Source organism: Otolemur garnettii, unplaced genomic scaffold (assembly GCF_000181295.1).
Source record: "Otolemur garnettii isolate 467f Iridium unplaced genomic scaffold, OtoGar3 scaffold00128, whole genome shotgun sequence".
Lineage (NCBI taxonomy): Eukaryota > Metazoa > Chordata > Mammalia > Primates > Galagidae > Otolemur > Otolemur garnettii.
This window is the reverse complement of record NW_003852523.1, coordinates 2,250,824-2,264,134: the sequence shown is the minus strand read 5'-3', so window position 1 is coordinate 2,264,134 and position 13,311 is coordinate 2,250,824. Positions and strand designations below refer to the sequence as shown.

The 13,311-nt window shown below is 48.0% G+C and overlaps 1 protein-coding gene across 2 annotated transcripts in view; it reads right to left on the bottom strand.

Annotated features, from left to right (window-relative positions):
• The window catches only part of SLC37A1 (solute carrier family 37 member 1), a 73,202-nt gene that overhangs the window by 33,544 nt on the left and 26,347 nt on the right, over positions 1-13,311 (bottom strand). For both annotated transcript variants that reach the window (XM_023518122.1, XM_012810288.2), the window contains 6 exons: positions 12,716-12,797; positions 6,161-6,293; positions 5,490-5,568; positions 3,596-3,731; positions 1,634-1,710; positions 1,102-1,268 (listed from right to left, as the gene is read on the bottom strand). In XM_023518122.1, the coding sequence (XP_023373890.1) occupies positions 1,102-1,268; positions 1,634-1,710; positions 3,596-3,731; positions 5,490-5,568; positions 6,161-6,293; positions 12,716-12,797 (674 nt within the window). The remainder of the gene's footprint in view (positions 1-1,101; positions 1,269-1,633; positions 1,711-3,595; positions 3,732-5,489; positions 5,569-6,160; positions 6,294-12,715; positions 12,798-13,311) is intronic.

The window sequence follows — 13,311 nt, the reverse complement described above, 5'->3', positions numbered from 1 at the left end:
GGAGAACACAGCGACAGGGAGCTGAGCACCAGTGAGTGCCTGTGAATTCCTCACCTGAATGTTTATTTCTGTTTATGCCAACACAGAAGACTGGTCTGACAGCCTCAGACCTCACAGCTGGCTAGATGCAGTTCTTTTTAAAATTAAAAGGTTAGCTTTAGCAAGAAGGAAAAGGTGAGGAATTAAATAGAACAAGCACTCCCTCCCCTCCTGGACAATGAGGCTGCAGCTCTGAACACGGAGCTGAGTCTCCTGACCGCCTGGTACGGAGGGAGGGCTGATTACTGAGTGCTCCTTTCTGGGAGCCACAGGCAGGGAGTTACCTGACACCACTGTATTTTGCTGCCAGCCCAGTCTTCCTGGAACACCATTTCCAGAACAGCTTGTGGGTCAGCACTCTGGCACAGAACGTCCAGGCAGCACTGGCTGCTCTGCCATCATGTAACAGCTCAGAACACCTCAAGTTTACACGTGAATGTCAAATTCTATTAAATCAAAGGTTTGGTATTGAATCTGAAATGCTTTTCTGGTAGACATTCTTTACCTAATTAGATGTTAATCAAGTCTTAAGTCATGCCATGGTTTTATGACATTGTTCAAGATAGATCTTTGCAGGAAGCAAATAAGCCAGCAGGTGCAGCCACAGGCTGGGCCTGCGTCCCGGGTGTGTGCCCCAAAGAGCACACAGAATGAGACTCCCCAACAGAATGCCTGATGCTTTGGGTAAGGGTGGGGAGGACAACGGGAGAGAAGGAATTGGGACGCCAGAAATCAGGAAAGAACTGAAAATCTGGTAAGACCAGGAAAGAGCAAGCTGCCTAGGGGCGCAGGTCCAGGAACCAGGAAAGAACTGAAAATCTGGTAAGACCAGGAAAGAGCAAGCTGCCTAGGGGCGCAGGTCCAGGAACCAGGAAAGAACTGAAAATCTGGTAAGACCAGGAAAGAGCAAGCTGCCTAGGGGCGCAGGTCCAGGGACAAGAGCAGCTCCTCCTCACAGGGCACCAAGCAGCCCTCCTCCCCTGCTCTCAAACTTTTGCCCACAGCTCTCCCCAGCAACCAAGGCTCCCCCAGGGGGTCATCTCCGAGGCCTCATGTACTTACGTTCAATGAGGAAGAGAAAGCACACGATCCCCATCGCTGCCACAATGGCCCCAGGCACGACGAAGGACAGGCCCCAGCACGTGGACACCCAGTAGCCAGCAATCAACGACCCCAAAATGTTGCCCACAGAGGTATGGGAATTCCAGACCCCCATAATCAAACCTCGTCTGCAACACAACAAAACATACAGCAAAGTGGTGCTGAGAAGCTTCCCCGAGTGGGTTAGCTCAGGGCACAGTGGTGCCTGGAGGTCAGGAGAGACGGGTGCAGCTGTCATGGGTACAGCTGAGCCACACAGACCCAACTCTGCCCACAACATAAATGGCTGGGAATGCTGCCTCACAGGACACAGGACAGTCAAATGTCACGAGTTTAAGCCCTAGGAGTTTCCATCACCTTAATTTAAAGAGGAGACTAGTTGAAGTATTTTTGCTATAATGAGTCTGAAGAAAAACTAAAAGTAAAGTGGTCTCGTTTTCATCAGAATGTTTTTAGAAAACAAATGCTGTTGGAGGCAGGGACCCTCTCTCACCTTCCTTTCCCAAACCAGTTGCCGAGGCAGGTGACAACACTGGGCCAGCCTGTGGTCTGTACCAGTCCATTGATAACCTAGAAGAGAGGCCGGAAAGAAATTCACCAGGAGTGGAAAACATACCCCAGAGCGCACGTTACTGCCAGGCCCGCAGGGCGGTTCTCTGTCATCTCCACTTGGGAGCAGGGCTGGGACTCTCTCAGAAGGGGCACAGCTCTCTCTGCTCAGGTGAGCCTCAGCTGCCTAAGATGGGATCCAAATTGCACTTTTATGCATAATTTGAACTATACTTATAGTTTCCAACTGTGTATACAGGTGCATATATTCTTTCAAAATAAAATTAACACATGCCTGTCCTGGAAATTTCAGAATAAGTAGAGAAGGCCAAGAAAAGAGCCCAGGCAGCCCACCCTGGGGAACGGTGCCTGGCAGCGGATAGGCACTGGCCTTTCCAGTCTCTTTTGAGTCTGAAAACTTCACAGAGAGAAAATCTCCTTTCACGGACTTGTTTATAGAACTGACCTGTGAATGGCAGTTCTCTCCCACAGTGGCACGGAGAAGGCACAGTTGGTAATCATCATCTGAAATGACTACGACCTTGACCTAGCCCTGGGCAGAGTGTTTCTGTACTTTTTAAGAATGTCTTAAGTTTCAAGAGGGACTTAGAGGGCACACAGGTGACTGAGTTTGCTTTAGTGTCCTGAGAGTCGGGGACAACTCCTATGAGATGCATGAAACAAGGGCCAGCTCAGGACTTGTGTTGCTCTCACTGAACGGGGCAGTCACTGGCTGCTGCCTCTGGGCGGACCACACTTGCCCTTCACTTTGGGAATACTCCAGAACTCTGGGAAACTATTTCTGTCTTCCTTCTCATTTTCTATGTTACTGCTATAGTTAAATCAGTTAACTGTTTCAAGTGATATGGGAAAATCTTAAAATGCAAAACTGAGTACAATTTGCTCTGATGATTTTGTATCTCCCAGCCCAGGCTATCTGGAGGGCCCCAGAAGCTGCACAGACTGGAGCTGAGCATCGTCACTTCTGTGGCACTTTCTGTGGCCGTCAGTATTTGTCCACAGGAAGGGCAAAAGCTGAGGGATGCCGAAGGCCTGGGCCCAGCTTGAAGGGCAAAGCAGGGCTCTCTCAAGCCTTCCTGCCTTCCAGCACCTTCGACTTCTCTCCATTCCTCCCCAGTGACTGCCAAGGACTCCAAAACAGCTTCCCTGCACCCTTGCCACACCCACATCCCCCTGCAGGGTCCCCCAGGACGCCCATATTTCTCTCTGTCCTGACCGCTCTGAGATCCAGCCAACTGTATGCTTTCCCTGTAGTCTTGAACCCAAGCTACCCTTGCACATTCCCAGGCACCAGTAAGGGTGTTTACGTTGTTGCCCAGAATACTGACAGGGTCCTGGGCCTTCCTGTACACCCAGCCTCACAGCAGACAGCCCTGTCAGACCCTCCCTGCCCTGCTTCCTGTCAGCGCCTCTGTCTGGGAGCTCCCCTCATAATTAGTGCTTCTTTCTTTGGAATCCCAACCAGCCCCATCTCAGGACAGTTTGGGGCACTCTCTGGTGGGAACCACAGCTGCCACAGCTTTGGGGGCAACTAACTCCAGCTTGGGGACGACAGCTCCCAACTCCTGAGGGGTCAGATCTGTCACAAGACAGTTTCTCCAACTCATCCACATAAAGTCAGAGTGAGAGCCTCGTGCTTCACCTGGGCACTGACAAATGTGACTCTTCAACAGGTAGCTCCCGAAACAGAGAGAAACTGCCTGGCAGAACCCTCTAGAGCAGAACAAAAAAGGAAGGACTTCACACATCAGCTGCCCCTGACCTCAGACATGACACAGTCTTGCCCCCACCACCACCTTGGCAGAGGCGGGTTCCTCATCATAAACACCCCATCCTGCCTACCACAAAACCCCTACCACAGTGAGCCATGGATCCAAACCCTTACCTGAGTCACCACGTAGAATCCCAAACTGTGGATGTCATAGAAATATCCTACCCCGAACAGGGCAGTGAAGGCTCCGCTGGCGAGCATGCCGAACGTGAGGTAGTACCGAATGGGCAGGCGCTCCCCTATGATGCCACTGTGGTGGGGACAAGAAGGACAGTGTGGGTGAGCAAACCCCCAGAACCAAAATGGCATGTCTTTCCAGATGTTTTCACGCTGTTCTCTGAGCTTTCAGAACTCTAAGGTCTGATAATTTCCAGGAAGGTTCGACACTGCTATTTCCCTGCAGAGTGTTTACTCACAGAAACCAGCAATTGGTAACATCTTATAAGACTTTTTATTTCTAGTAAAAGTCACTAGAAACAAGATTTAAAAAGTCAAACACTGAATTACATGTGACAGTTGCCAATTAAAGAAAACAAGAACTTGTCCTGCTAGTTAATCCTGCTTTAATGTAAATGTATGTAGTATTCACATTTCAACTGACAGACTACAGAGGGGTGTCTTACAAGCTTGGGCAATCACTTACAAAAGGGATCACTTTATAAGCTTGGGCAGTTCACTCACACACACACACACACACACACCATGTGCTATGACAAAGTCATCTGTGTTAAAATGCCCAGCTAGATGGCAACACCTGGGGAAAGGACAACAAGCCTCTGCCAGCCACCACCTCCTGCCACAATTACTTTCCCTGGTTTGGTTTTAAAACTGGAAGCTTCGTTTTTTAAGAGAAGGCCTGAAGTACTGGGTGGAGTCCCTCGGATCCGTTGGGACTGCAATGTGATCTAACCTCTTTGGAGTCTTGCCTTCTAGAGCTGTGTAGGGGCTGCCTCATGGGACTGTGCTCATTCTCTCCAGACTGATTAGTCACTGTGAGCGGGGGTCGTTACGAAGCCAAGTCACCCTATCTTCTATCTCTTCTGCGTGCCCCCGTGCACACAGTCCTGCCACATGAAGCCCTCTGCCACGTTACAACACAGCATGAGGCCCCTGCCAGATGTAACCACCTGATCTTGGTCTTGAGCCAGATAAACCTTTTTTCTTTATAAATTATCCAATCTCAAGGTATTCCGTTATAGTAATAGAAAATAACTGAGAAATCTCTATGATGCTCTTTACAAAAAATCACCGCTGGAATGACATGACACCATTTTTAATTCACTAACCCAAGTTCTATCACCCATGTAACATTTGGTACCTACCTACTTCAATTCAAGAGTGAGGTCAAGAGTGGCTGGGTGTGCACCACGTGCCAGGCAGTTCTGAGCCTCTACATGCATGGACTCAGTTAATCCTCACCACAATCCTAAGTCAGGGGAACTATGATTTCTCCCATCTTGGAAAGGGGACACTGAGGCCCAAAGAGGTACAGTAGCTTGTCCAAGGCCAGACTCCAGCAGGTGGTAGGTCAGAGACTCAAATCCAAGCAGCCTGTGCCTGGAGTTCATGCCCCTCCTGCCACTTAGTGCCGGGCTGCTGCTCTCAGCTCTGCTGGGGCCAAGGTGGGTGTCAGGTAGCAAAGTCCAGCACATACTGTTTCAACTGTTCTGACTACCAGCTAGTTACCGGGACGTGTAAATAGATGGGGGCTGTTGCAACTGTGGACAGAGCGGGCTCTGACCTCCATGTACAGCCTCTCGTCCCCTATTCCTAAATGATCATGTCCTAGGACCCCAGGTCCAGGGGTGCTGTGGCCAGCCTGTGACCAGCCCAGAATACCCGGGGCGTCTACCTCCTCTGCTTCCAGTCCTATGTGTGGACACAGAGCAGCATGCGAAGAGCCCCAGAAGCAAGCAGCCTGCAAGCAGGCCCTCATCTTGCATTCCTGTTTGCTGGGCACTGAATGGACTTAGGACCAGGAAGGATCTGGAAACTCCAGCAGACCTACCTCAGGTACATGCCAATGGCATACGCACACAGGAAGGAGTAATCCAGGGCGCCAAGCAGCTGTTGGTAGTTGCTCTTATCTACAGGGAGTGGAAAATCAACAGACAAAGTTCAGTATTGTTGAGCTTGTCTCTGCAGCAGGGCTGAGAGCTGAAAACATCTCTTCTCTAAACTTGGGTGCACTCAGGAAGCTTAAAAGAGGTGGCTGGGAACACAACACAGGCAGCACATCTTCTGTTCAGCTTCTCACGGAGGACAACAAAGTCATCGTATTTTCAAATAATCACTAAATATGCACATCGTTCTGATTAGATGAGGTCCCTTGTTCAGGGGGGTGGGTGTGTGTTGATCAACTTGTTTTACGTGTACACTGGCTTCGTTGCAGCGTGTCTGACTGGCCAGCCCCGCACACAGCCCCTGCAAGCTCTCTTCTTCCCACCCAACTTCCAAATCTGAAATACAGAATGCGAATCATCTTCTACAGATTCCCTCATAAGAGAATCTAGTTCAGGTGACACCAGCCCTGCAAACAGGCATGGTCATTGCCTGACAGGAGAGCCCTGTCATGGAAATGCAGGTACATTTGCGGCCAGCGGAATGGCTGCTAGACTTAGCAAGGCTGGAAGAACACCGAAAGGGTGGCCGCGCACTGACGGCCTTTGTCAAACTCACCAAATGGAGCCCAGCCACAGTCAGTCTCGTTGTCTGGCAGCTGGCCGGGGGAAACGTACCCAGCTTTGTGGCTCTGGCTGTGGAATCTGACTTCGGTCTCATCCCAAGCAGCGCAGTACTTGTGGAGTTCACCCTAAGACATGGGGAACAGAAGCAAGGATAGGAAGTGCCCTCCAGTGAGGCTCTGCTGGGGAGGCAGAGAGTGCTGCCCTCCTCCCCATAAAGGGTACCAACTGCGTGACTCCATTCACAATAGGTTCAAGAACGGGCCAACAAATCCATGCTGACAGGGGTGGGAACTGCTGTCACCTATGAGGTAACAACTAGGCATAGGGGCCTTCCGGGAGCTGGAAGTGCCTACACCTTCACCTGGCTGATGGTGCACATGTAGATTTGTCACCCTGGACACTTAGGACTTGTGTACTAAGTGCAAATTATTCCTCAATTTATGTCTCACGTCTCAGTACATGGGGCAGGAGAACACCAGCTCACCCAGTTTACAGAACCTGCTATAGCAAGGCCAGGGCTGGAGGAATTTATCTGAGAGGCGTGGAAGGAAAAGCCTAGGGCCAGGAGCTGGATGACTGGCTGGGCAAGAGACTTACTCCATGGGCCTTGCCTCAGTCTCCCCACCTGCAACAGGGCTGCTATTCATTACAGAACAGTCACTGGGACCTGTGATGCTGAGGGCCAGGCTTTCCCCACAGTGCTTGGGACAGGGCAACCTTCAAGAAACAGATACCAGGCAGAGAGAAGGAAGCCCATCTGTCAGGATGTGGCAGCAAGGGGAGCAGAGTGCGCTCTTCCTCAGAAGAGGAGGGCTTCCAGAAAAGTTCCACATGATGATGGGGCCCATCCTCCTGCAGGGGAACTGAGGGACAGGGGGCTTGCTCATAACACCTGCTCCCATTCCTCGCCTGCCCTGAGGTCTCTTTAACAAAGGTTTTCTAACACACAGATGAACTGACCCTTCAGGTGTGAGCCAGGGTGCAAAGCAGGGGTTCTTGTGCTCAGGAGCACCCCTCAGTTATTTTTATAATGGTTTCTTTCCATGGATGGTTCTTTCTCGGAAATATTAAACGATGAGAGAGGTTGTGAAAATCTATGCAGAATTCCCTTTTCCTTGCTGCTATGTGAAGCTACTGCTGGAAACCTCAGTTTAGGTCTGTTGTCCACGGGACCTGAGGACATCCTTAGTGACTGGACTTTGAGGACAGCCAGAAGCCTGGACAGCCATGTGGGAAGCTGGTTCCAGGGTCAGGGCACAACATAATGGTCAAGGAGTCACCCCATTCACCAGGAGGACCAAGGTCATAAGTCCTGTCCCTTCTTCAGGAGGAAGTGGCCAAGAGGCTGGCCACCTCCAAAAGGCTGTCCTTGGTAGGGCCCTGGTGAGCCCAGAATGGCAACCTGGCTCACAGCTGGATGCACTTGGGCACATGTCCTTGAGTCCTGGCATGGCACACAGAACACAGCTGCTCTACAGTCACACAACTTCATGGTCGTCATTGGCTGTTCTGCTATAATTAACAAACACCGTTCTGAAAACCCAGCCAAGGGTTCTGCTTTACAACGCAAAGTCATTATCTGTTTCCCGCCATCCCCACTGGCTCCTCAGCAAAGTTGTCCTCCCGGGAGGCTCTGTGATGGTCTCTTGGGAGTTTGGGAAGTGAGTGCTGTCATGTGCCCCTGGCTTCTCAGAGCCCCTGCCACCTACATTCTGAGTTCTTGTCTGGGGTGACCATGAGACTGGGGAGCCCGGGGAGGGTGCCTGCAGCCTGTCCTCTCTGTACAGTTGGCATCTGCAGGTTTCCCCAGCCAGCTGCCACCTGATTCCATACTTTTCTCCTTCTTGGCACTTGCGGCAGCCCAGTCATTTCTGCCCTCCCCCTTGCTGCCACCTGCAGAAGCCAGCCTGGTCACACCCAGGATGCTTTGGTGTCCCCACCCATCCTTCACTGAAGAAAGCTACAGGCAGGATGGGAAAGGACCCCTGGCCAAGAGGGAGCTGTTGGCCAGGCTAAACTGAGGTTTTCAGCAGTAGCTTCACATAGGAGCAAGGAAAAAGGGAATTCTCCACAGATTTTGACAACCTCTCTCATTGTTTAATATTTCTGAGGAAGAATCATGCATGGAAAACATTATAGAAACAATTTTTTTTCCCCAAAAATAAGCAGAAAGGTTTTCCCATTTTGTTGCATGATGAGTGGGACCTGGCGCCCTGTTTAGGGACACAGGCAATTGCTGCAGACAGGCCCTCGCTGGGATCTTGGTGCAGCTGTGTGGCTTGCGACCTTCGCACCATCACTCCTACTCCCTGGACGTCAGTCATGAAGTCGGCACTATAATGCCCGAGTCACAGGATTGCTGTAAGCACCCACTGACACAAAGAGTGCCTTGAAAGGGTTCAAGGACTGGCAGCCGTGAGTGTAAGGAGCTCACCCACTGTGCTCCCTGGGTGCCTCTGCTGAGCTGGGTCTCACTCAGCCCCGCCATCCCCCATGTGCCCATGGAAGGCTGCAGCCATAGCAGTATGGAACCTCATGCTACTCTAGCAGAAAGGGCTGATAGGCCTTTAGATAACTAGGTTAATTTTCAGTGCATTGGTTTGTGTGGGTTCACTTCCTCTAACTAGCCCTGCACCTTCCTCTTACAAGGCTAAATGATTCTCCAAACCATTATCCAGAAGAAGTCCTAGGAGAGAAATTAAAATTTGGTACCAAAAGTGGGAAGACCAGACAAGCTATGCCCATTTATGACAGCACCTGAATATGGCCAGTTTGCCAGAATAATCACAGGAGCCACATAAAAGTGGACCACACACATATGGGCACGTGCCAGCACGGACTCCACTCACACAGGTGAGCAGAAGGACACAGGGAAACTTTCTGGTCACTGTTTTCAAAAATGGAATCTTTCACATATCCTTATGAACATCTTAACTTTTTACACAAAATACCTCCTGGAGATCTTTCTCTGTCAACTGGTTTGGCTTGAAGTCATTCCCTTAGGTGGCTGCACATTCCGAAACACTGATGGGTCACGATTTGTTCAAACTTTCACCTGCTGATTAGGTTCATGTGCAGCCAGTATTTTTCTCCTTTTTCCTTTTTTGGTCACTACAAACAATGTCTGAGTCCAGGTGCTCATGTAGATATCCCAGGCATGGTGCGTCTACCTCACTGAGGAAATCCCCAGAAGTAGTGTGGGAGGCGTCTGTGCTCTATCTCACCAGGTGTTAGAGTCCTTTCCAGAAGTCACTGACACGTGACCTCCATCAGCGACGCCTGCAAAGCCTCTCCCCCAGTGCTGCCAGTCAAAGGACATGCTCCACCTTGATTCACCTTTGGGGGTATGGGGACTAGTCAACGTGAACACAGCTCACACATCTCTTGGAAACCTGGACATCTTGTTTGTGAACAGCTGATCCGTCCACTTTGTCCATTGTCCCTCTGGATTTCCTAACTTTACACTTCTTAGATGAACATGATTAATTCTTGGGTTTTTAGTTTCTATTTTTCTACACTTAAATCTTTAATCCATCCATTTTTTTAATAATATAGTCATTGAACCTTTTATTTCTTCTAGATAACCAGTTGTACCAACACCATTTATTAAATAAGGTATATTTTCCCAATTATCTCTGTCAAATATTCTATGTTTTCTATTCTAGTCTACTGAACTTCTGATCTTTTTGTCTATTCTCATGCAATATTACAATTTGATTATGATATTTAAAAATACATTAATCTTTTCATATTTTTGTCTCATTTTATATCACAAAATAGTACCTTTTTTACACTTCCCTTGATAATTTCAGGATAGTCTTTCATGTAAACTTTAAGATCATTTCATTTAATTAAAAAAAAAAACTGCTGAGATCTTCATTGAAGTTGCATTCTATTTAAATATTAAGACTGGGAGCACTAGGACATTACAAAAATGTTTCCCGCTCATGGTATATAGTTCCAGATTTTCAGACTCTGTATGCTGTCTTCCTCAGGACTGTGTCCACAGAGGGTCAGGACACTCACACTCAGGTCAGTCAATGTTGCTATCCCCCCTGGTTCCACAGATCCCGGGCAGATTAAGCTCTGTCTGAGAAGCCACTGCTTTCAGGTTTCTTCTCTGGCTCAGAGCAGTCAAAGTCCCCCAAAGGTCTCCCCTAGGAGGACACAGACCTCCTGGGCGGATGCTTGCCTCAGGCTGTAGTTTGGGCAGCAGGTAGAATGGAAAAGGGTTGTGCTTAAAACACAAACATCCTCCCAGCCCTGGCTTTACCATAATCTTTTTAAAATACACATTTTGTTAATGAGAGTAATATAAAATTAGCCAGTATTGATTAAAGGTACACTGGAACAGCTCCAGACTGACAGGCATCTGCCCTGCTTCTGCTTGGTGCTCTATGAACAACGTTATAGAACGGGAATCATTTTGTAATTTACAGTCCTGGTGATTGATTTCAAAACAGCAAATATATTTGCTTTTGCTTTAATTATAACATCCTAGGAAATACAGGCTATAGATAATTATCAAACTATTCCTTAGGTCAACAGAAACATAAAATGATTCTACTTGCATTAGAATGCAATCCCAGTCTCATTTGCATTACTTAGAACATGAGCTAAAGCATGTGAGAGCTTTGTCAGGTGTTATAAAGTTTATCATATGTCGTGTGATGTTCTAATCTGCCTTAAAAGGCAAAGAAACCTGCAAGATTTAGCATAAGGCCAATCATACCTGGGCACATCTAGGGAACTAAATCAGAAAACCCATGTGTTAAGGAATTCCTGGGTGTGGGTGCTGTGACTGTACTCGAGTAAGTAAATGCCTGAGAGACCGGAAGGTGGAGAGGTAAAGAGCTGATGTACCGATGTACCGAGTATCAGCCCTGCGGGGGATGCTGTCAGGATTGTGTCAAATCACGAATGCAAGCACTTTGTCACCGCACAGGGCTCAGGGAATGGCAGTTACTAAGGACACTGACCTAAGAGCTGACTGTGAGGCCTCCTCTTCAGTGAGACCTACCCCCCTAGTGGCGTGGACACTTTCACGCACAGGAGTCGGGGGTGAGGGCAACCAAGGAAGCTGGGAGGGTGGCCTGGAAAAATGGTCACATCCTTCCCTGGCTAATGGGGACCCTTGTGGTCGTAAGATGGACTCCAGGGGCTGGGTCCTGCCGCAGGGACGCTCCAGGGCCAGCCCACCTTACACCTCACATGTTCCAACAGCCTCTTAGTCCATCAGGTGGCAGCTTCATGATGATGCCTGTCCCTCCATCTAGTTCTTGAGGGAGACCCCCAACTGGACCCAATTGTTCCAGATCAGTCTTGAACCCCTGGGTAGGCTCTCCTGAGCACATTAGGTCTTTCAATCCTAAGGTGCTCACCAAGTCTCTTCCATTTGAGTAATCTGCCATTTTCTTGAGCCATTTGTGTATTCCTCTAATCAGGAAGACAGGGACAGTAATAATCAGATTTACAGTGGCTGGTCATTGGTCCTGAGTTAGAGCCTTGTTGAGTGACTGAGTGCTTATTTAGGCCTGCCACCTGTTGTCCTATTCTCATCTCTTTTTCACAAACTACATTTTTAAAGGTCTGCAAACATTTTCAGAGTAAGCAACTTGAAGTGCATGAAAACTTCCTGCTCATACCAGGGGTCAAGGAGGAATTTTAGATTATACCAAGTAAATGAATGTTTAACACCCACTGGAAGTTTCTGGAGGATAGGGACCCTGGAACCATTCACAGAGGCAACAGCATCTGTGCTTCTTCCCCATGACAGCTGTCCAGTGCTCAGCCACCACTGGGAGAGGAGGAAGCCTGGCTACAGAGGTCAAGTGCGGCAGCCCTGTATCTGTGTCCCTGCCAACTACTGGAAAGCCAGTGAGGGCCAACCAAGCTGTAAATGAGTTATCTTTGGCAATGGACAATTTCCTTGTTCATTCTAGGATAAAGAGCCAAATGCCATTCAAGCCTGCTAACAGTTTACAAGAGAGATGATGCAATTCCAAAAAGGGTAAGAAAATTATATAACTTGGGGAAACTTTTTTCCCAAGTTATAATTGGCTATTATGTGGGACTGTCTACTTTAATCTTCTTTTCTCAATGTCTAGTTAAAACACCTGTTTACCTACTTCCTGGCCCACCCACCACTCAGACAGAAACTCAGCCTTCTAAGAATAATGGAGAACCATCTCCTCATCCACAGCCGGGCTTAGGGTCAAAGCCACAAAGAGCTCAAGTGGCCCGGGAATGATTTAAGATTGGATACAGCTGGAAGAAAGATTCACACAAGATAAAATATTTAAGGAAGCATCAGAATTCTGGAACTGGGGAAAAGTATACTACTCTGACATTATCTTAAAAACATTAAAAAAGCTGTAATTTCAAAAAAGAGAAACTAAAAAAACAAAGCTACAAAATAACTTGTTTCTAAATAATCTGTTTTCTCCACTTTTCTTGCCACTGTCCCTACCTTCTTCCCCAAAGGTTCTTAAAGCAAATCATTCCTATAAGAAGGACATAAAATTGAGTGTTTTTCAAGACTTCTTACCTTAACTATGCTGATAGGTTTCCGAGATAAGTGAAAACTTGCATACAGAAGAAATGTCAAAACGAAAATGAAGGCTCTGTACCTGAAACACAAAACAGTGGTAGAATATAAAATAACAGAGGCTACCTTAATACATTAGCACCGTGTTCTTAAATTTTTTGTGCACTATTCATTTAGTCCTATATTACTTACCAATCTTATATTATCATTATAATATCAGAATGTTAAAAAATGTTGCTACTTTTGCTTTGTCCAAATTGAAACTCTTTTAACATTGTAAGAGATAAGAGAAACCAAACTACCCTCATTCACAACATATAAAACTTCTGACACCAAGTCTCCCTCCCACAATCATACAACAAGCAGTTCTCCAGCAGATACCAAATGAATGTTGTTTAATTCAATTTGATCCTGACCCTGTCTGCCTGTATGGAGTGTCAGATCCCATAGGCTGAGGGCATGCTGCACCACGAGGCTGTGCCCCCACTTCAGATGCCAATGGCAGGCCTCAGACTGTGTCTGGGCTTTCAACCCACTGGCTGTAAATCAGGATTCCCACAATGTCCTCCTTGGGTTTAATTTGCTAGGACGGCTTA